At 37.5% G+C, this 22148-nt stretch overlaps 1 protein-coding gene across 1 annotated transcript; it reads right to left on the bottom strand.

The window, feature by feature from the left end:
- Positions 1 to 7936: 7936 nt before the first annotated feature.
- LOC120069519 (putative CCR4-associated factor 1 homolog 11) lies at positions 7937 to 9124 on the bottom strand. Its single transcript, XM_039021296.2, has one exon. The coding sequence runs from the start codon at positions 8830 to 8832 to the stop codon at positions 7996 to 7998; it is 837 nt and encodes a 278-aa protein (XP_038877224.1). The 5' UTR covers positions 8833 to 9124; the 3' UTR covers positions 7937 to 7995.
- Between the last annotated feature and the right edge of the window lie 13024 nt (positions 9125 to 22148).

The following is a 22148-nucleotide window of genomic DNA, read 5'->3' as shown; positions in this document are numbered from 1 at the left end:
ATATGATTAGTGGCTCCTGAATCCAATATCCAGGTTGAGGTATCATACTCCACTAAACATGTTTCAACAACTAGTAAATCATATTTACCTTGTGCTTCTTTTGAGGCAGGGGCCTGAGGACATTCCTCAGTTAAGACAAATCTCAAGTCATCTATTACTAGTGTTGAATTCATATTGTTTTTCCATGTTGAGTAATTATAGTCGTTTAGTTTCTCGGAAGCTAAGAGTTGATCTAGAGAGCTAGTCATGCTGAAAAGAAAAACATATCCTTTTTAGTAAAAACATTAATCTTTTAAATCCAATCAAGTTTAGCAAAAAAAAACTAATAATGTGCCCTTTATTATTATATTTTGCAACGATATTTCAACGATTTAGAATAACCTTCACCGAGGGGTGATCGACTATTCCTCTATTGAACCAAGACTATCTTAACTAGATACTATCACCAGAATAGCTCAGTTATCGCTACTTTGGTCAAGAATTTACTAACACTTAGTAATTCTCGTAAGTGTGACCCTCCATTTTCAGACCTCAAAGATCGGAATCATTATGCTCCCAAAGTTGGAAAGACAAGAATGGAAATGGACCTGAGAGACCCTATCAATTTCTAGAGTTCGTGGAGTTTCGAATCCTATAATACAGCCCTCCGATTGGTAAAGTCGCTCTAGGACAGACATGCAGGCGCATTATGGGAATCTCACGGTGCGACCTAATGGAAGAGACCGTAGGATGTGTTGACACACTTCCTTCTCCTACTTACTATGAACAACTTCCCCTATTCACCTTGGTATTGACTCATGCAAACACTCTTCGAATGGAGTCCGCTCCCAGGGTGGCCCAAAGCCAAGCATGAATCTCACGGTGTGAACTCTTAGGGATGCTAGAGCTAAAAGTACATTACTTCTCTCCAGCTGAAGTGTTCTAGATGGTTAGAGTATTAAATATTTAGCGATACATTTCGGCTAACTAAACATATCCTAAGTCTAGGTGATTCATCCGAGTATAACTTTTATACTGGATTTTTAACCTACGATGTCTAGGTGATAAACAAATTTTATTACCTTACACCGTTCACGCATGCTCATAAAACTGGTTTAACCTAACTCAGACGCCGGCTCGATCTCCAGATAGTAGGTGTTCCGTGAACCGTCAACTTAAAAACCTTCAACCTTAGTCATTTTATCTGACTTTTTGCCAAGATCTTGCCGAGTGAGTTTTCTTGTAACTTCGGTTTTACAAGATATCGACCTATTTTCTATGAAAATTGGGATTGCTCGAAGGTTAAACCTAAGTGAGCATGCATCTTATCTTTGTTATAGATTTTAGAAATCTAGGTTATTTTATAACAATTATAAAATAAATTATAACTATTATAACCCTAGAGCATTCATCTATAACATGCTTCCTTCAATCAAACATGTTTTAATATAACACTTATATTAAAACTAAGCATGCATAGTATATATTTATAACACTTATAAGATATAACAAATGCATGTCACATGCTTTTCCTATGGTGAGGTTTTAAAACTATATGGCATACTATATGCACACATAATCAAACAACACTATACATCACATGCATAATAGGTAAACAACGCTAAAGTGGACCGATTTTGGCATTAAAACTAAACAAATAACTAATTTATTACAAAATTCAGCAACCAGCTTCATGGAATCAACTTCAAACACTTTGAACCATCTTGAACCGACCAAAAAACTCTCGAACCAGCCCAAAAACTCCCGAACCGGCCCAAAAACACCAAAAATCAAGTTAAACCGGTCAAACCAGCTCAACCAGGTCAAACAGACCGGTCCAGACCGTCTGGACCGGCTGATCAACGCTCGCTGACCCAGTCAACAGAGGCGCGGGCGGGTCGGGTCGACAGAACACGCTGGTCACGAGCAAGTGGGAGGCGCGCGGCCGGCGGGTCGGATCCGGGCTAGGCAGGTAGCGAAGCCAGGCGCGCGTGCGAGGCAGCTTCGGGCAAAGAACCGGGTCGAGTCGCGAAACGGGCCGAATTCTTTGTCGATAGCTGGAGCGGGGCTTCTCTGAACCGGATCAGATCCGGGTTGGTGGGTCGGGTTTGGGAGCTCTTCTCTTGTCTGGAGACTAAATTCGGGTCTGTGAACAAATTCTCTTCAACCTTTGATGTTTTTCTCTCTCCCGGAATCAAGAAATTACAGCCTAATTTCAACTCTAACGACTCCAACAAATTTACAGACTCTTTTTCACACATTAATGCTCATAAACAAGTGAGCAATTACAAATTTCCACAAGAAATTTAGAGAAAAACAATGCCAAAATCATAATAAATCCACTTTAGTCCACATTTCATTCAACACTTGAATAGATAGGAAAAAAACACTCACCAAAAGCAATTGAGTTTAATTCTAGCATGCTCTGATACCACATGATGGAACTCGAGACATACGTAGCAGAAAAATGACCTAATTACACTCTAATTACTTTTAACTTAAAGGAAAAACATGCAATTTGAAGAAAAAAGCAGTAATTAACTTACCTTTGAAGCTCCCGAAAACCGCTTTTCCTTGCTGAATCTCGACCCAAACTCTTTCAGACCACCACTAGAGTTGACCTACTATCCTCTAGACTCAGAACCAGATTATGGGACCCAGTAGATGAAGAAAACGAGAGAGAGAAAAAAGATGGATTTTGGGTTTTGGGTTTTCCCTTTTTTTAGCCCAATTTTGAAAAACTATTTGGCAAAATTGGCAAAAAAAACTTTTTAATCCAAAAATGAAAGCCCATTTTATAGAAGAAACCATGCAACAATTGCATGAACCAAATCCATAAAAACCCAACACTTATAATCCACTATTTTAGTGGGCTTAATGTCTCCACTATAAGCCAACACCTAGCCCACTATTTTGTTAGTAGAATTATCCAACAACAGTTTGGATTTTCCCACTAACTATAGTCAAAAGGCAAAATAGTCATTTGGTCAAAGTCAAACTTTGACCAAAAAGTCAACATTTTGACTTTTTATGATTTTTTCCGTGTTGACTAATTTTGACCTCCCGAGTATGAATCCGCATTCATTTTCTCGAAATTCAAATCACATTTGAATATAAGGTCGGTCAAAGTTTGACTTTTCAAAGTCAAAAGTCAACTCTTTGACTTTTTACATCTTTGACTATTTCCATTATTTTCGAGCTTCCAAATATGAACGTATTCATATTCTTGATATTTAAATCACATTTAAATATTAAAGCTGTATTTCTAAACTGAAAAACCCAACCACTATATCATATATACTTGTCGGTTTCTCTCTCTTTACCTAATTCGAACAATTCGAATCATTCTATCATACTGTTCTAAGTTTATTCCATGATTATTAGTGGAACCTAATGGACCTATAGATCATGGGCTCTAATGATTTGTAGTTGCACTCCCCTCACTATAGATATATTTGTGTCCATTTGATATAACCATGATTAGTAAGCTAATCCTTCACAGGTTGTTCGTAATCTCGGTTAGGTCATAAAAGTCGTTTTACCCCCAAGATTACATCTTGTTCCTAAAGTTCCACTGATCCTCTAATGAACAATTGGTTTAAGGTCTAACCTATAAACCGAATCCCTCTCGGGCCAAGGAGAGGGTGGGGCTCCTTGTTCAAGACCTGGATTCAGTACTAAAAGGAACAACCTATCTACTATCCCTATAACGGGTAGGAGTGAATTCCGTCTTGCACCATATGTTCCCAGCTATCCACCCGATCTTACCCTTGAAATGGGAGGCTTATTGGGCCAGCGATGATGAATTGCCCTCACCTATGTTGATCTAAGGATAATTCCGAGTGAACAGAAGTTCATAGTTAGCTCAGGATTAAGATTAAGTTACCTAGGTCATCAATTAACGAAATAGTCTTTTTATACATAAAATGACATTTAGAACGTAAAAAGTGACTATTTCATGGTTCAGTCTTATGTAAACTCTTTACATAGGATGCCCCTACTCACATATCTCTAAAAGAACGATTCATGATCACATCGTTTGTATTAACTACAAAGTGGGCCGCATCCATAGTGTCCCCAGAATAAGGCGCCCAACCTTATTCATATACTATAGACCATTTTGGCTATATATATTTGAACTTGATCCACATTTATGTCACTACATAAAGTTCAAACTACATTAAATAGCCCCAGGACCTTGGTTTATTGGATTCAAGATTACAATTTCAATAACAACTTTATCGAAAAACAAAACAGAATATGTTTATTAATTTACAAACTACGAGTTGAGGACATAAAATCCAACAACAGAGATATATCAGTGGTAAGAAGAGTTCAACTGTTGGTCTTTAGTGGAATGTTAACGGATGGTGGATCTCGTGACTAAAGAGTTTAGTCAGCTATTCACATACCGTTGGAGCTTCGAGCCACAGGTCCATTAGGTTCCCTGTGTAGCTTGGATGAAGTCGAGAACCAGTATTTGGGTTAATTTGAAATGTTCAAATTAACAAGAATGAGTTCGATTATATATGATATAATTGGCAAATGTATGAGATACAATTTTATGGAGGAAATTAGATATAAATATGATTTATATCAAGTAGAGGAGAAAATACTATAGTAGATATGTGATATCAAACTATAGGATATAAATATAATATGATTATATTTATTAATTAATTAATTGATTAATTATATGATAATTAATCCTTTTTCCATGTTCGGATGTGGGTTAGTGGGCAGCATCGTTATGGTAACCGATAAGTTAAAAATGAAAAAAGTTTTCATTTTTGCATCGTGCAATCGATATTCATTCTTCTACCCAAAAAAATTCGTGAAACGATCGCCCGAGAGCCTATACAATAGTTGCTTCTCCACCTAAACGATCGTACACCTTTTCCTAAACGATTATTCAGCATTTCCTACACGATCGTGTAGCTCCTCTATGCGATAAGCACTTCTGCTATACGATAGCATTGTTTTACCTTCCACTTGCTTATCGCCTACACGACTCGTTTTTCCTCCATCCTCTACCAAATTCATCAAAGCCCACCCTTTGGGTTTTCACTCCGAGAATACCCGGGGCTCATTAGTGGTGGTGTCGTCCCCGTTGCGACGTTCGTGTTCGCGTTGATCGTGTTGCTGCAGTCGACGTTCCTGTCGGGTGTTGGTAGATTTGTTGGAAGGTTCCGCTGCGTTGGGGTTCTGAAGTTTGAAGATAGTTTTCAACTGGAATGGAACTCTTTCCCTGTTATTTATCTTGTTCTAAGCATGTCGTTAATTAGAATTTATTTGCATAGCTGTATGTATTGAATGTATAAAATTGTATTTCGTTCACGGTGAGATCAGAGCGATCCGAACATACTCATGGAACTCTCGGTATGAGATCCTTCACCGACACAATATATTTCTTTCCGACGGCGAAACCATTATGTTGCCTAGGCTAGGACTACTCCAGAAGATCAGCAATCGAGCCCTGTTGCTTCCTCAGATTATGGATCCCTCTCTCAGGTTTGTCGATCCTCTTGACATTTCTTATCCCATTGCTGAATTTTTGTCTGATTTTAGACAGAGTTTTTCCCAAAACATCGAGCTTACCACATGTCAGTTCAATCTTCTCATGAACCTTAATCATTTGCTTCAGTCTGAAACCTAATCATTTGCTTCAGCCTGAAGCCTAATCGTTTGCTTCAGTCTTAATCAATCTCTTCAGCTTGAATTCCAATAAGCCTGAATTCTTTCAACTGAGTCCTGACTTAACTGTGACAACCTACTCTGATGTTGACTGGACCTCAAATATCAATGATCAGAAGTCAGTTTCAGCTTACTGTGTATTTTTTGGGATGGTCTCCTAGTCTTCTAAGAAGCAAACAATTGTGGCTCGATCGAGCACGGAGTCTGAATATCAAGCTCTTGCACATGCTGAGATTAAATGGCTGCAACAACTTCTCCATGAGATGGGTTAGAAAATAATTGTGCTTCAATCCTGTGCTGTGATAGTTTGAGCATAGGGACGTTAGCTATGAATCCGATGTTTCACACATAACACATATACTAAACATATAGAAATTGATATTCATTTTATTCATGATGAGGCACTCCAAGGTGTCCTTAATGTATATTATGTCCCCGCAGTAGATCAATTGGTGGATTGTCTCATCAAGCTATTAACTCATGTGCCGTTTTTTTCGCTTCGGGCCAAACTTAGATAACACGTACAGCTAGCCTGGTGAAATAATAGGGAAAGAAATCAAGATTAATTGAAAAAAAAGGATAACATTGAAATATTAAAGAAAGAAAAGGAATCTACCTTTTATTGCTACATTTGCAAAGTTAAAAAACCGGTGATAAAATTTGAAATACACTAATTCCTTTACTACCCATTACAATTTGACTTTTATTCAAAGAAAGAAAAGTAAATTAAACTTATTTTTGTTTTTTTTTTCTTAAGTTTGTGAATTTTAAATTATGGAAAAATACACAAAAATTATCCAAAATAAAGATGATAAAATAAAATACCTACAAATTAGGAGTTTATAAGTGCCCCTTCATATCTATGAAGACTCTGATTACTGCCGAAATGTCCGACTCTGGTTACTATCTACCCACAAAGTCCAATAGGTTATTCAAAAGATAGAGAACTCCATATTCAAAGAATCTACTACCTCCACAAGGCAGAAAATGTAAATCAACCAACATCATAAAGGGATTAAGGGAACAACCTATGCACCCATAGTTGTAAAATATCCTGATTTATTGTAGTGTCACGAACAACTTCACACATTCTATTTTAGAAGAATTAAGTTTCCGACAAAAAAAAAAATTAAATTAAAAATGTGTATAATATCTAATGGTCGTTTGTTTTACTGACATCCTAGATTCTTAAGAAGTGGACATCTGATCATTACATTTGTTTTGTGGTATTAAACATGCAGGCATCTTAGGATATCCTTATGAAGAGCATCAGATGCCCTCCTGAAAGATGTATTTTTCAAATTCTCAAGTTGAAAGCATCCTTATTTTACTTTTTTATCTCTTCCTTTTATATATATATATATATATATATATCCCACTCTTCATTTGTATTATATAATTGAAATAAATACTTTGAATCATATATCACATTTTTTTTGTTATATTGTAATTCTTATTATTTTTAGTAAGATATTCAAATTTAAATTTGAATTAATATTTATTTTATATAAAAAAATCTTAAATTATAAAATATTATTTTTTGAGAAAAATAACATATAAAAGTAATATAAATTATATTAATTTAAAAAAAAAATTCAAATCGATAAAAAACAAAGGAAATTCTTATAAATAGAAAAATTTCAAAAATATTTACTTTTGTTCTTATATTAATATATATTGTGTACTTTTAAAATATTTTATTATAAAATATAAATATTTAAAAAAAATTATATTAAAAACATCCCAAATAACGAATATATTATTTAAGTTCAAATTACATTAAATAATTTATAAATTAAATAAATAGCCATAAGAGCATTTTTGAAACGCTGTAAAGTTAATATTTCCGTGTGAAATCCTACCAAACAAATAGCGTTAACAAATGGCCCCAAAGTCCTTGAACCCCATCCGATTCCCTCTTAAAAAGCATCCACTTGTGTTTTACCTAAACTTTTTGTCTCCGTCTGCTCCTAATCAAACTCAGCAATTTTTCATTTACCACAAATTCTTTTGCTTGAGATGCAAGAACATTACCAAGCCCTTCATTCTTTAGAAACTCTTCTAAAATTCCTTACTTTTTTGCTTATTTGACATGGATCCGAATTTTCAATCATAATTCATGCATCAAAATTATCAATTTACTGGAATTCTGATTGGTAACCATTTGATTTTTAATTTTTTGAAAATTAAGTCAATAAATATCATTTCCTTCCAATAATCCATATGTTAATATTTCTATATGAAATATGAAAACATATGGAAATAAATAAATAATAAATCTTTGTTTTTTTTTTATTTAATTTAATTTTTTTCTACAATTAATTAGAAGACCTCTAATCCATACAATACCCCAGCATGTTTCTGCATCTCATTCTGTACAAAATACGTATCTCTCATTTTCTGAAACGCATGCCACGTAAGCAAGCTATCGGACCCGGCCTGATGGCACTTTCCAACCGCCCGGTTCACGTTCAGAATCTTCGCAATCCGGTCCAAACCGCCGTAGAGACTCTCGCAGAATCGCATCAAGTACTTCATATCATACACGTTATCGCCGAAGAAAACCCTAAGAACGCCGAGGAATTCGTCTACCCGATCCGGAAGCCTTCGCTGTGTCAAAATCTTAACCAAATACCCAAAATCGTAGGCGCTATGAAACGTCACCCAACTCACTGAGTTGTTACAAACGAGTCCCGATGACATCATCAACTCAGCGAATCGGGACGAGTCGATCCCTTCCACTCGGTTCCGATTGAAATCGATTCCCTGACGGCGGAGAAGCTCGATGGAATCCGGAGCGTGGAGGTCACGCGCCACGTCAAAGTCCATGAAATTGAACTCCCAGATGAATCGGGTGTCGTCGGTGCCGAGATCCGGCAGATTCCCGTCGGAATCGGAGAGAGTGATTCCGATCTGGATGAGATGGAGAGCGTCAACGTTGGATTTGAGGAGTCTGTAGTGATCGGAGGGCTGACTTTGAAAGTTGAAGGGTCTGGCTGGATCGGCGAAAACGATTCCGGGGAACTCCGTGTCCATTGAAACGCAAGGGAATTGATCGATGAGATCGCGGATCAACTGGAACTCAGATTCGAGATTAGAAGCCCAAACTTCACGAATTTTGATGGATTTGTTGTTGATGTTTAGATCGTGGATAACCATGGTTGAATAAAATTGAACTAGTGAGTGAATTAGAGGAATTTGGATGGAAAAGAAGAGGAAGAAGGAGAGTTTTAATACAAGGATTGAGAAAGGGGGGGAAACGAATAGAAGGAAAGCGCGAGGATAGAGAGAAAAAAAGGCGTATAAGTTCAGAGTATTTTGTTGAACGCGTTTTTTTTTTCTCAAGTGTGTTTGACTCGGAGAGTAAGGAAACCGACTCGGTCTAAATTGGGTTCTGCCTAACGTTTTTTTTTTTCTTTTTTTATTGGAGAATTTGAAGAGTTAAATTTTAATAATGGCTCTTTGGAGTAGTGGATGGGTATAAAATTTGATAGTGGGCCCTACTTTTCCTGTTTTCCTGCCACTTTCTCTCTAATGTGTTTATGCTGTTATTTATTATTATTATTATTTTTTAATAAATGAACAATTATGAACGTGGAGGAGGATTTTGGTCTAGGTGAATCCCATGAGGTTATTTTTAAAACATGTTATCTTTTTTTTTTTTTTTTTTTTTGCCAAATTATATACTTGAATTTTGTTCTTGCAAAACTGGTGAGTCGTTTGTAAGGTTTAATATCATGATGTTGACGAAAATATCGAAATTTTAATTTTATGAAAATTTTGATTGAAATATAGATAAAATATCGATTTCGATAGATATTTAAAAAGTATCGAAACAAGAAATTGAAAAAATAAATTTAAATAAGTAAATAAATTTTTTACGATTTTCAAATAAGTTAATAAATCTTTTATTTATATTATATTTATATGAGTGGAATTTTGATTTGTTTTCCCTGTTGGGTATAGTTTAGGTGATATTTAATTTTCATTTAAAACGTGGTAGAATTTCTGAGTTTTTTGGGCAAATAGTTTAAAATTAATCATAGATTTTCATGTGGATGTAAAGTGAGAAAATACTTTGAGTGGGGTCCTCTCTTAAGATTGGTCTATGGGATATTAAGGTAAGTGCTGAGTAGTGTGAATATCTCTAGAAAATGGTACGTTGCGGAGGATTGGAGGGTCAACTATTGTTTACCGAATATGAAGAATAAACCCTACTTTCAAGCATTAAGGTGTACATGGAACTAAAGCGAACAATTTGAAGATTTGAACTACCATACTCTTTAGCACGAGATTTTGAGATTGCTATGTTTATCTAATGAAGCAACCATGTTAAATAGAAGAGAAAAAGACGAAAATACTCCTAAGACCTAGTGCTACAATGCTAGGCATGACACAAAAACCCGAGGTTGTGAAAAAGTCACGATACCATAGCGATTTCGTATTGCTATAAGAACAGTTCAGTAATTAGGTCATAATTTTTTAATAGGGTAGTTCATTTTCGGCGACGACCATTCCTTTTCCTTATTTCTTCTTCCTCTATCCATCTGTAGTGTTAGTTTTCAGTTTTTTCTTTATTTTTTTTTTTTTTTGTAATTGAGTTGAATGATGACATGTTTTAACTTTCTCGTCTCAATAGAAAGATAAAGATTGCCAATTCCTAGTATTAATGATTTCTTCCAGTTGTAATCTTGTGAGACTTGTGCTAAACTCTGAATGTTTCTATTTTGTTTATGAACTTTCATCTTCGGATTATATTTATGGTTGTGTTTTTTTGAGACTGTCTAACATAAACTAGTCAAAATTGCATGATTGATCGTTATAGATTAATAATTAATTCATAATCTGAATGCTCATAGTCTTAGTAACAAAGTTAAGTCAAAGTTGTGGATTGTGTGGCATCCTATCAATTAGCATTATTTATTTAACTAGATGAAGATCATACCAAGTGGCTACTTCAGTATTACCTGTTTGTCATTTATCCTAGGGTTTTCCCTAAATCTTAATAATGCATTTGACATCAGTATTAACTGTTTGTCATCTTATATTGATTAATTAGTTATTTTGGACTTTCATTCATCACTATTGAATATGTTGGATAAGCATAGTCAAAGATAGAAATCAAAACCTAGGATAGATTGGTTTTATTATTCTTGCACTTTGCATTTCACATTTAATTTTTTCCATGCTTACTTCTCAAGCCACACCAAACCCCTCCCCGCCTCATTTATCACTTCAATTAGAGAATAGGCTTAGTAAAAATAACTTCGAGCTTCTCTACGGATCGACCTAGTCTTGCTAACTATACTACACAGTAGTAGAGGATGTTTAGATCAATATTTATAAATTTTATTTGATGACTCGTAGAATGATTCGACACCCCTTTCACCAAGCATCATATACACACACATGTATGTATGTCTGTATGTATGTTTGTATGTATGTATGCATGCATATGTGTCACTCGATCTTACTTTTATTCATGATTTATATGACAACTTAGATCATTAAACTTTTGGATAGGTGAGATTTTCTCTTAAAAATATGAAGTACAAAATTCTTTGACTTATGTCTACTACTTTAGTTGAATTCTATAACATCATAGCTTTCAAAATGTATCTTTTAACCTATTAATTTTCAGAATAATTATTTTTTATATATACTTTTGTCATCTGATATAATATTTATTAATAAACATGAGATGGATCATCTAAAAGTTTTTTGTTTTGAGAAAGAGCCATTTATTTATCTAATATTGGTATTAGGGCCAATAAAATTAAAATGAGTATTTAGTCATAAAGAGAGACAAAAAAAAAGTTCTAACAATGGTGAACTAAGAAAGATATCATCTTAACAAAATGAGTATAGCTCAACTGACATAATGTTTGTACCATCAACCTTAAAGTTAGAGGTTTGATTTTCGCATCCCACATGTCGTAAAAAAAGAAAGAAAAAAAAAGAAAAAAAAAACCATTTTAGACATTCATGTTTAGAATTTCACATTAGAAAGACAGAGATAACTCAAAATATTTGTAAGATATACATAAGTTACTCATCTAGCTCATGGTAATTATAGCTTCTAGCCTCGTGGTTAAACATGAAACACTTTTCTAGTATGGCGAAATTATGTCACATGTTGGGTCACTAATCTATGAAACAAGCACGTTGTGGTTCAAATTTGAATTAGCAAAATATTACAGAGTGATTGTCTAATTTGCTCATTTGGGTTACACCTCTTTGGGGAATAACCCCATTTTCACTTATAATTTTTTTTTTCTTTTGGTATTCGCTTTACCCTTATTTTAAAATTACATTCAAGTTGGTACAAATTTAATTTTTAGTTTTTAAAATTATGACTATTAAATATCTAAATTTTCAATTTTAACTCTACTAAATCTCTTAAAAATGTCTAGTAGATACATAAACTTTCAAATTAGTATCTAAAAAACGTTTAAAAATGAACCATTGTACTAGATAAAAAATTGTTTTTGTTACTAGTTGAACCTCAAACATTCGATTTTGTAGCAAATAGTTACATTATATCTTTTTAAAAAAATGTATGGTACTATATTTTTTACACACAAATCGAGATGTCAATAACTCAATATATATTTTTTAAAATCAATTATATATAACACAAATAAGACGTTAATGAGCTAAAATTTTAATATTATGTAAAGTTGTGCCCCTAAATGAAATTTAGGATCTGTCACCGTCTGTTGTCAGTTAGTTATGCTCATTTTTATGATATTATATCAAGGGTTGTTTTTAAATATAGAAAAATAAACCAAAATATTTACAAAATATGATAAAATTTTAGAACTATCAATATCTATCAGCGTCTATCATTGATAATTCAAAAACTTTACTATATCTTGTAAGTATTTTCAACAGTTTTACCATTTGAAATAATTTCTCTTATATCAATGTGTCTAAATTAAATTTATATAAACTTCTATCCCTTACGTAAAATCCAAGATCCGCCACTAACCACTAGCATTGATGGTCAATCACCATACTCTACACCAACCTAAACTCTTAAGATTGTAATCGAACGAGGAAGCAGAGGGAGACACCGAAGAATGAGAATTAGTAGTACAAACTAAAACGTTATAGGACATGGGTGAGCAGAGGGAGACATGAAAGAGGAGAATGAACAGAGGGAAGTAGAAGACAAGACAGCAGAGAACGAAGAACCATGAATGGAAAAAGTTAGGCCTTATAACTTTTAATAAAATAAAATAAAAATCCTATTTTCTTCTTGTAAAAATTAATTGTTTTTATTTAATGACGGTAAGTCATAGTCATAAATAGGCGACACTGAAAAAAGTGTCATCAATTTCTAAAAATACAAAAATCTTCTCCTTAATTCATCCTTTCTTTTGTTACATGCAAATTCATTCTTCTTGTAGTACATTTCACTATGCGAAAGTAGATCATTGACACAACATACAACTAAACTGCCTACCTTCCACTTGTAAAAGAATATATAATCAAAACCTAATTCATTTAAGATTGCAACAAACCTAATTCTCCACATGGTGGTCTTCTTCAAGACCTGGGAGCTACTAGAATATGGTAAATTAGAAAATGCTAGATTTTTTTTATATATATAATATCCTATGAAGCACAAACACGACTAATACGATTGGGTACGACTATTCATCAATTTCTAAAAAGTAAGATACGGATACGTCTAAGGATGCACCATTTTTTTAATATATATATTTCTAAAAAATGAGAATATTGATATGTTGAAAATACATTTTCTTTTTCTTTAAAATAATATAGGATATAGATAAATTTAGCATACAAGTTAATAACAATAGTACAAAATAGAATACAAAAAAAGCAATATCTAAGATGTTGAAGTACAATAGTTAATAAAATGCAATAGAAAAGTGATTGATATTGTAAAAAAAACATTTTTATTTATCAAAATATATTTAAAAACCTATTTTGAATGATTGTCAAATACTTCAATTTTTTTAATTTAAAATTATTTATATTTTAAATTAAACATTTGAAAATGTATTTCAAACATATATCAACGAGGGCGAGAGAATGTGTATTTTGACAATAAAATATTATTTTAGGGATAAGATCTTTTATATGGTGAAAAGCTTAAAAAGTGGGTGTGCTAGTTGGGGAGATCACGTGAAGAGTGGTTTGTTTTGGGAATGAAAAATTATTATTATTATTTTGTAAGAAATATTGACACGCTTTGGAAGATAAGGAGAGAAGGGAAAAAAAGAATAATGGGAGAAGATGAAGAAGCTGTGAAGGTAAGAGAGAGAAGAGAATTTTAGAGAATTTAATTAAAGGGGGAAATTAATTCACAAAATGAGGAAGTCAAGAATTTTGGGGAATTAATTTAATTCTTCCTTACTAATAACAATAATAATAGTGGACATATAAAGTAAAAGTGCTTAATGAGGAGAGAGTATAAATATACATTGGTTAAAATTATTGAATTCAATTTGGTGATTAATGAGTAGTTATCATATGAGTGTTGGAATTAATATTTCACGACAAATCGAGATGAGGGTGGCTTTTGATCTAAATTTTACAATCTAGAAATTTGATGAGTGGTTTATTGTACAAATATTTTATTATTGAGATAAATAATATGAAATTTAACAAATCTTATGAATACATGCTATTTAAGTGTATTGTCATGTGATTTTCAGGCAGAGTAATAAATTTCATGATTTTATATTCAAGAATAATTTATTAGATCTATTATATGAAGTTCGGACATAATTATCAAGATTTGAAGTGCATTCACGTTTCTAGCAGGAATTTATGTTTTAAAGTATTTTAAAGAAAATGTGTTTCATGTGAATTGTTGGATTTACGAAATGTTGTTTCAAAGAAAATTCATAGTTTTAGAATGATTTATGAATTATGTGTCGAGAAGATTTTTCAGAAGTGTCAAGCTTATGTTTTATGTTTAAAGTGGTTTTCAAACCACTAGATCGATGTACCTATGGCGATTGATTACCCACTGCACTCACATGAATGTGCTTCCATAGTATAGCCATGATATACACGAGGTCTTTGTGACCCACTACGACACATACATGGCTTTGTGTAACACTCGAGCCTTCACGGTATTCTTTAGGTTGAGAGATGAAATCAAGCTTTGGAAGGGAAAAGTTTGGCTAAGTACCTAAACTATGTCTTGGAGGAAGTAAAAGTACTTAGGAAAGTTTCTAAGTGTTGTAGGTATAGTAGGTTGAAGCTAAAATTTGACTAAGTGTTCAAAACAAGCTGTGAACCTTGAAAAATTTCAAGGCATGAATTAGCCTAGGTAAGTGAAGAATTGGCTAAGTGTTAATAAAGAGATTCGACTCATAACATAGTTAAGTAGGAGAAGTCATAGCACGGCTAAAGACATAACATAGTTGAATAGGAGAAGTCATAACATAGTTGGATAAGATAAGTCATAGCATAGTTAAGGAACTTCAACTCATAGCATAGTCGAGTAAAATTCTACCATGTTAGATGCATGGTAGGTGCATCCTAAGGAAAACTTTGGTCGATGCATAGGGGATATTGACCACTATGTTATGAGAAAGAAGAAACTATGTTGTGAGCATGAGGAGTTATGCTACGAGCATAAGAGACTATGTTGTGAGCATGAGGAGCTATGCTATGAGCATAAGAGACTATGTTGTGAGCATGTGGAGCTATGCTATGAGCATAAGAAACTATGCTATGAGAGTGTGAAGCCATGCGTTGAGATGAGGGACAAGGTGAAAGCATAGGGAAGAGTTGGTTAAGTGTTGAACAAACCATGCATTTAACTATGCACAACCAAAAGAGGTAGGAAAATAGCACAAGCATAGTTGGATGCATGAGGAGGTTCGAGGTGAGAATTTAACCAAGTGTTGAATAGTATAGGACACAAGTGATGAAACCTTAAAGGAAGAGAGTTGGACGCATAGGGAAGGGAGTTGGACGTTTACCTTGAGGTGAAGAGAGGCAAAGTAGACGCATAATTATGCTATGAGCTCAAAAGAGAAAGTTATGCTATGTGAAGGAGATGGAGGAAGAATGAAGTTGAGGAAGAGTTGGACGCATAAGGGAAGAGTTAGATGCATAGGAAGACTTTGTGGATTCCATTTTGGGTATATGAAGAGCAAGATGGAAGCATGAGACAATCCCTTGGGTAAGAATTACACCAAGAAATCCTAATTTTCCATAGTTGAACGCATACCTTTGGAGAAAAACATAGTTGGACGCATAATCATGCTATGAACCTAAAGAAGAAAGCTATGCTATGAGAGGGAGACAAGTTGGTAGCATAGTTAGGGAACCATGCTTCCAAACCTAGTGAACCATTTGTTGACTTAAGTTACTTGGAGAGCAAGGTCGAATTGACAGCGAGGTGAGGTACATGGTTTGATCAAATGAAGTCTTGGACCGAGCAAAGAATGAGGGGATGTATAGGGGAGCATGTAAAGTGTTGAAGTGCCACCTCAAGGGAAGCTATGTGTTGGCCTATGCATGGTGAAGACACCTAAGTCTTGCATGCAAGTAGGAGGTGTCAAGTAGAAGGTGTCAAGAAGTGTTACATTGGGCTTTGCATGGTGTTGACACTTAAGTTTTCCATGCACATGAGGCGTCATGCATTGAGGCATGAGAAGGATGACAAGGAAAATCCTAAATTCCTATAAATATCTTTAGGAGGTCTCATTTCACCTCACAACTCAAGTTTCCTCAAAAGAAAACTTAAAAATGAGGGAATTGAAAAGAATTAGAGTTGTTAAGGAGAGGCCTATTCATTTAGGAGGAAGCCTATGCGTTGAAGACACTGGACCATGCGCCCAACTTGATGTACATGCATTGAGTAGAGTAGTCAAGGTGTCCAGAAGAGCTGCCATGTGTCACAATCGCTCTTTCGGAAGCTTCTCTTAGAAATTGTGCGGTACTTGTTCCTGCTCACGAACAAGTCAGCCAACTCGAATACGGATTGCCGGTGGCACACCGAGTGCCTTTCGCAACCTCCACCCCCGTTTTAGGGAAAACGGGTTTGGAGAAAAGGTTTTCGTAAGAAGTTTTTGTGAGTGTGAATAAAGAAAGAAAGATTGTAGTAGGCTAGAAAGCAATAAGCAACAACAACAGCTTTATAGAGTACTACTCCGAGTATGAGGAAGTGATGATTAGTTTTATCCCCATATAGTGCATTCTGAACAAAAAGCCAACTGGCACCCTTGCATATGCAAAAGGGCAAGTGGTCACTTACAATGAAAATGTAAAGAAAGCAAGCTAACTAAGCTAATACAGTACATGATATGAAAGTATGCTATAAGGGGGTTGGATCGGGCATGCGGCCATGGGCAACAGGCCCTGGACAAGCATGACCGTGACATTCTCCCCCACTTAATTGGTTGACGTCCCTGTCAACCGACCTTGTTCAAAATCTGCGATGGCTAGAGCTGCATTCTTCAAATCTTCGGCCCACTCCCAACTGATCTCTTCGTCGGGAGATCCTTCCATTTCACTAAGAACTCTGTCAGTTCTCGTCTGGGTCTTCCAATACGGCGCGTACGTTTATTCAGGATTTGTGCAACTTCTTTCTCAGCGAAATTCTTCATCGTGACCGGTGGACACCTTAGCATGTTTCGCTGTTCATCCTCGGGATTGGGATGATAGGGCTTCAAGATACTCACATGGATGACAGGATGAATCTACATCCATGAGGGTAACTGAACCTTATATGAGGTTCTCCCGACCTTCTCAATTACCTCCACTGGACCTTTATATTTCCTTACTAGTCGTTGGTCTCTCTGGCCTCGGAAACGAAACTGTTCCGATCGTAGCTTGATCAAGACCTTGTCCCTAGCTTGAAACTCAAGGGACCTTCGCTTCTTATCAGCCCACTTCTTCATCCTTTTTTATGCTCTTTTCTAGGTAGACGTGAGCTATCTCAGAGGTTTTGCTCCACTCTTTAGTGAAGTTATGTGCCTGAGGACTTTTACCTGCATAAGGGTGGTCCATCAAGTGTGGCATGAGCAGCTGTCTACCGCACACCACTTCGAAGGGCATTTTTCCAATCGCAGAACTCTGCTGGCTATTGAAGCTGAACTGAGCCACATCTAACAACTGAACCCAGTTCTTCTGCCTAGCGTCGATAAAGTGACGCAGATATTCCTCGAGCATACTATTGAAGCGTTCTGTCTGGCCGTCAGTTTGGGGATGATAGCTAGAGGAGATATTCAGTGTTGACCCCAATATTTTGAACAATTCTGTCCAAAATGTCCCAGTGAATCTTCCGTCCCGATCGCTAACAATGCTCGTGGGGACGCCCCATAATTTCACGATGTGTTTGAAGAACAACTGGGCACTCATTATGGCTGTGCACATCTTCGGCATTGGGAATGAAGGTGGCATATTTTGAGAACCGGTCGATGATAACAAGGATCGATTCGAACTCTCCCACCTTGGGCAAATGGGTGATAAAGTCGAGGGACACACTCTCCCATGGTCTCGAGGGCACAGGTAGGGGTTCCAGCAGACCCACTAATTTTGCCCTTTTGACCTTGTCTTGTTGGCAGACAAGGCAAGTCTTGGTAAATTGCATGACATCATCTCGAAGGCTTGGCCAGTAGTAGTCTTGTTTCAAGAGGGCATGAGTCCTCTGCCAACCATTATGTCCTGCCCACGGTGTGTCGTGACACTCCTTCATCAGCGACGTTCGTAACTCCCCGGATCTGGGGATGTAGAGGCGATTGCCCTTGGTGTATAGTAGATCGTCTTCCACCCAAAACTGGTGTGTCTTCCCTTCTTTGGTCAACTGTATGATGGCCTGTGTCGCTATGTCGTTTGTCAAGTGAGTTTTGACAGTTTCTTGTACTGTTGCAACGTACTTTCTTGTAGGCGGGCGAACATGCATAGGACCGCATGTTTGCTCTTTCAGCTAAGAGCATCGGCCGCTTGGTTACTTTTCCCCGGTCTATGTTCGAATTGGAAATCGAACTCCGCTAGACACTCCTGCCACCATGCCTGTTTCGATGACAACTTCGGTTGGTTGAAGAAGTGGCAAATGGAGTCGTTGTTGGTCTTGACCACGAACTTGGCCCCTAAGAGATACTGTCTCTAGGCCCTCAAGCAGTGAACTACTGCTAACATCTCTTTCTCGGAGGCGGCATACCTCCGTTCGGCATCATTTTGTTTCCTACTCTCATACGCGATGGGGTGTCCGTCTTGGAGGAGGACACCACCCAACGCAAAGTCAGAAGCATCAGTCTCTACTTCAAATGGCTTGGTCACGTCGGCAATTCCGAGGACCGACCCCTCAATCATCACTTTCTTCAATCCCTTAAAGGCGGCTTGACATTCAGGAGTCCAGCTCCATTGGCTATCTTTCTTCAGCAGTTCGGTTAACGGCCCTGTTCTTCTTGAAAATCCTTCTACGAACCGCCTATAGTAGTTGGCTAGTCCGAGGAAGGATCGTAGTTTGGTCACAGATGATGGTACCCTCCAGTCTCTGATCGCGGCCACCTTGCCCTATTCCATACCAATCAGACCACACTCAATCACGTGGGCGAGGAAATTTATGCGCTCTTGGGCAAAGGAGCACTTCTCTCTCTTCAAATACAAATGATTTTTCCTCAGCTTTTCGAAGACTAGTTGGAGGTGATGTCGATGGTCCTCCAGTGAGGCACTATAGACCACAATGTCATCGAGATACACTACGACGAATTTGTCGAGGTATTCGTGAAACACTTGGTTCATTAAGGTACAGAAAGTTGCTGGAGCATTGGTGAGGCCAAAGAGCATCACGAGGAATTCGAAGGACTCCATATCTCGTGACACAGGTCGTCTTAGGTTCGTCTCCTTCAACAATTTAGACTTGATAATATCCCGACCGCAGGTCCAATTTCGAGAAATACTTAGCGTCGTGGATCCGATCAAATAAGTCAGTAATGATAGGAAGGGGATATTTGTTGCGAACTGTGAGCTTGTTCAAGACCCGTTAGTCGATGCACAACCGGAGGCTCCCATCCTTCTTCTTCTAAAACAGTACTAGGGCTCCGTAAGGGGCCTTTGCCGGTCTGATAAATCCTGCATCTAACAATTCGTCTAATTGTTTTCGGAGTTCGGCCAATTCTGGCGGGGCCATCCGATATGCATTCTTGGCGGGCGGCTTTGCCCCTGGTAACAACTCAATCTCATGGTCAATCCCCCTTCGTGGGGGTGAGGACTTGGGCAAGCTTTTAGGGATGACATCTCGATACTCTTCCAAGACAAATAGAACGTCTTTGGGGATCTCCTCTTCGGTGGATTCAACTAATTCTATCGAGATGGCCATGAACGTGGGTTCGTCATGGCCAGGCCTCTCTTCAATTGGAGGGCTGAGATCATTCTCACCCCATTTGGCTGCTTGATACTGGCTTGAACTACGGTGGGTGTAGATCCGGTAATGACTAGACATTTGGTGAGGGGCATTGGTATGACTTTATGTTCAAGTAGGAACTTCATCCCCAATACCACGTCGAAATCATCCATCTTGACAATCACGAAGTCAACGAGGCCCTTCCAGTCTCCTAACTTCACCGGAGTTCTCTTCGCTATCCCCGTAATCGGTAGGGCTGCAGAATTCACAGCTTTCATCTTCCCTGCATCTCTTTCCCAGGTCAAGTTCAGGCGGCAGGCTTCCGTTTCAGCTATGAAGTTATGGGTGGCCCCAGAGTCGACCATAGTGCTCTTGGCCGATCTTTGGTTGACCCAAGCGTCCATATACATTAGTCCTTTCTCTAGTAGCTCCGTCGCCTTTCCCATTTTCTTCTGGAGCGCAGATAAGAATTTCAATGCCCCCATCCTGAGATTTTCAATTTCTGCAGCTGGTTCGATTACTGTCTCCTCCAGTTCAGCCTTGTCTTCGGAAGCAGAGGCTAATGTGGCTTGAAAAGCATTGAACGCGGTTCGATTTGGACATTCGCCTGCCCTGTGTGGCCCTCTACATATGAAACAAGACATGTGGCGGTTGTAATTGTTATGCTGTTGCGACGGCCCTCGCCAGTTGTTTCCTGATCTCGGTTGGAATGGTTTACGGTCCCCCCCTGTGTTCTTGTCTCCTCCCCCAGGTCTGGGAGGACTGGAACGACTATTTTTGTTTCCCCCATTTGAGGAAGTTGACTGCTTCCTCACATCTTGCGAGTTAGTGCTAAGGTCGTATAGCCGTTCAACTACTGCATAGGCAGAGGGGAGATCCTGTACTCTCTGTTCATATAATTTTGATTTCGCCCACGGTTTCAGCCCTTCGACAAAGCAAAAGACCTTGTCTTTCTCGACATATCTCGTATATCCAACATGAGTCCTGCAAACTATTTTACGTAGTCCCTGATGTTACCTGTTTGCTTCAACTCTCGAAGTTTTCGTCGAGTCAAGATCTCGACATTTTCAGGGAAGAACTGTGAGCGAAGTTCTTGTTTCAATCTATCTCAAGTATCAATAGTGCATCGTCCTTCCTGTATGTCTGTAAATCGTGATCTCCACTATAGTTTTGCATCTTCAGCCAGATGCATCATTGCTAGTGTGACTTTCGACTCTTCAGTCACTATGTTCGTCGCCTTGAAATATTGCTCAAGATCGAAGATAAAGTTTTCCAGGGCTTTTGCTTCTCGCACCCCACAGAAGGGTTTCAGTTCTGGAATTTTTATTCTGCTTACTGCCATTGCTCTCTCAGATGGGGCTTGGTTCCCTACCGCTTGGATGGTGAGATTCACCCTTGTGCTCAAATCCGCTATCTCGGCTCTGACGACGTCAAGGGCCGACCGAAAGTCTTCAGAAAAATCGGTTACCATCTGAAGTATTACTTTTTGGGAGCCGTCCAGCTCTTCGACGCGCTCCTTTATGTGGGCAACAGAGCCCGATGAGCTATCGCCATGTTCAAAGTTTCCAGACCGTGCTGTTTTGGTCTCGAGGGTCTCTACCCTCATCATCAATTCTCTGACGGGTAATCCTCTAGGCAGCCCACTACCGCATCAATTCCATCGGCTTTCTCAGCAACTTCTTGTAGCCGAGTCTCTAGGAAACGGACATTATCCGGGACCTCTCTCAGGTAAAGCATTTGCTCTTTCATCTCTACCAACCTATCCACATGGGACTTGTCAGGTTCTTCTTCGCCGACATGATCACTGATCTTTCCTCTGTGAGCCGACTTGCCTCTGATACCAACTGTCACAATTTCTCTTTCGGAAGCTTCTCTTAGCGATTGTGCGGCACTTGTTTCCGCTCACGAACAAGTCAGCCAACTCGAATACGGATTTCCGGTGGCACACCGAGTGCCTCTCGCAACCTCCACCCCCGTTTTAGGGAAAACGGTTTTAGAAAACGGGTTTGGAGAAAAGGTTTTCGTAAGAAGTTTTTGTGAGTATGAATAAAGAAAGAAAGATTGTACTAGGCTAGAAAGCAATAAGCAACAACAACAGCTTTATAAAGTACTACTTCGGGTATGAGGAAGT

Source organism: Benincasa hispida, chromosome 8 (assembly GCF_027475165.1).
Source record: "Benincasa hispida cultivar pf3 chromosome 8, pf3_genome.v1.1, whole genome shotgun sequence".
Lineage (NCBI taxonomy): Eukaryota > Viridiplantae > Streptophyta > Magnoliopsida > Cucurbitales > Cucurbitaceae > Benincasa > Benincasa hispida.
Note: the sequence above shows the minus strand (reverse complement) of the source record. Positions and strands in the feature narration are given on the sequence as shown.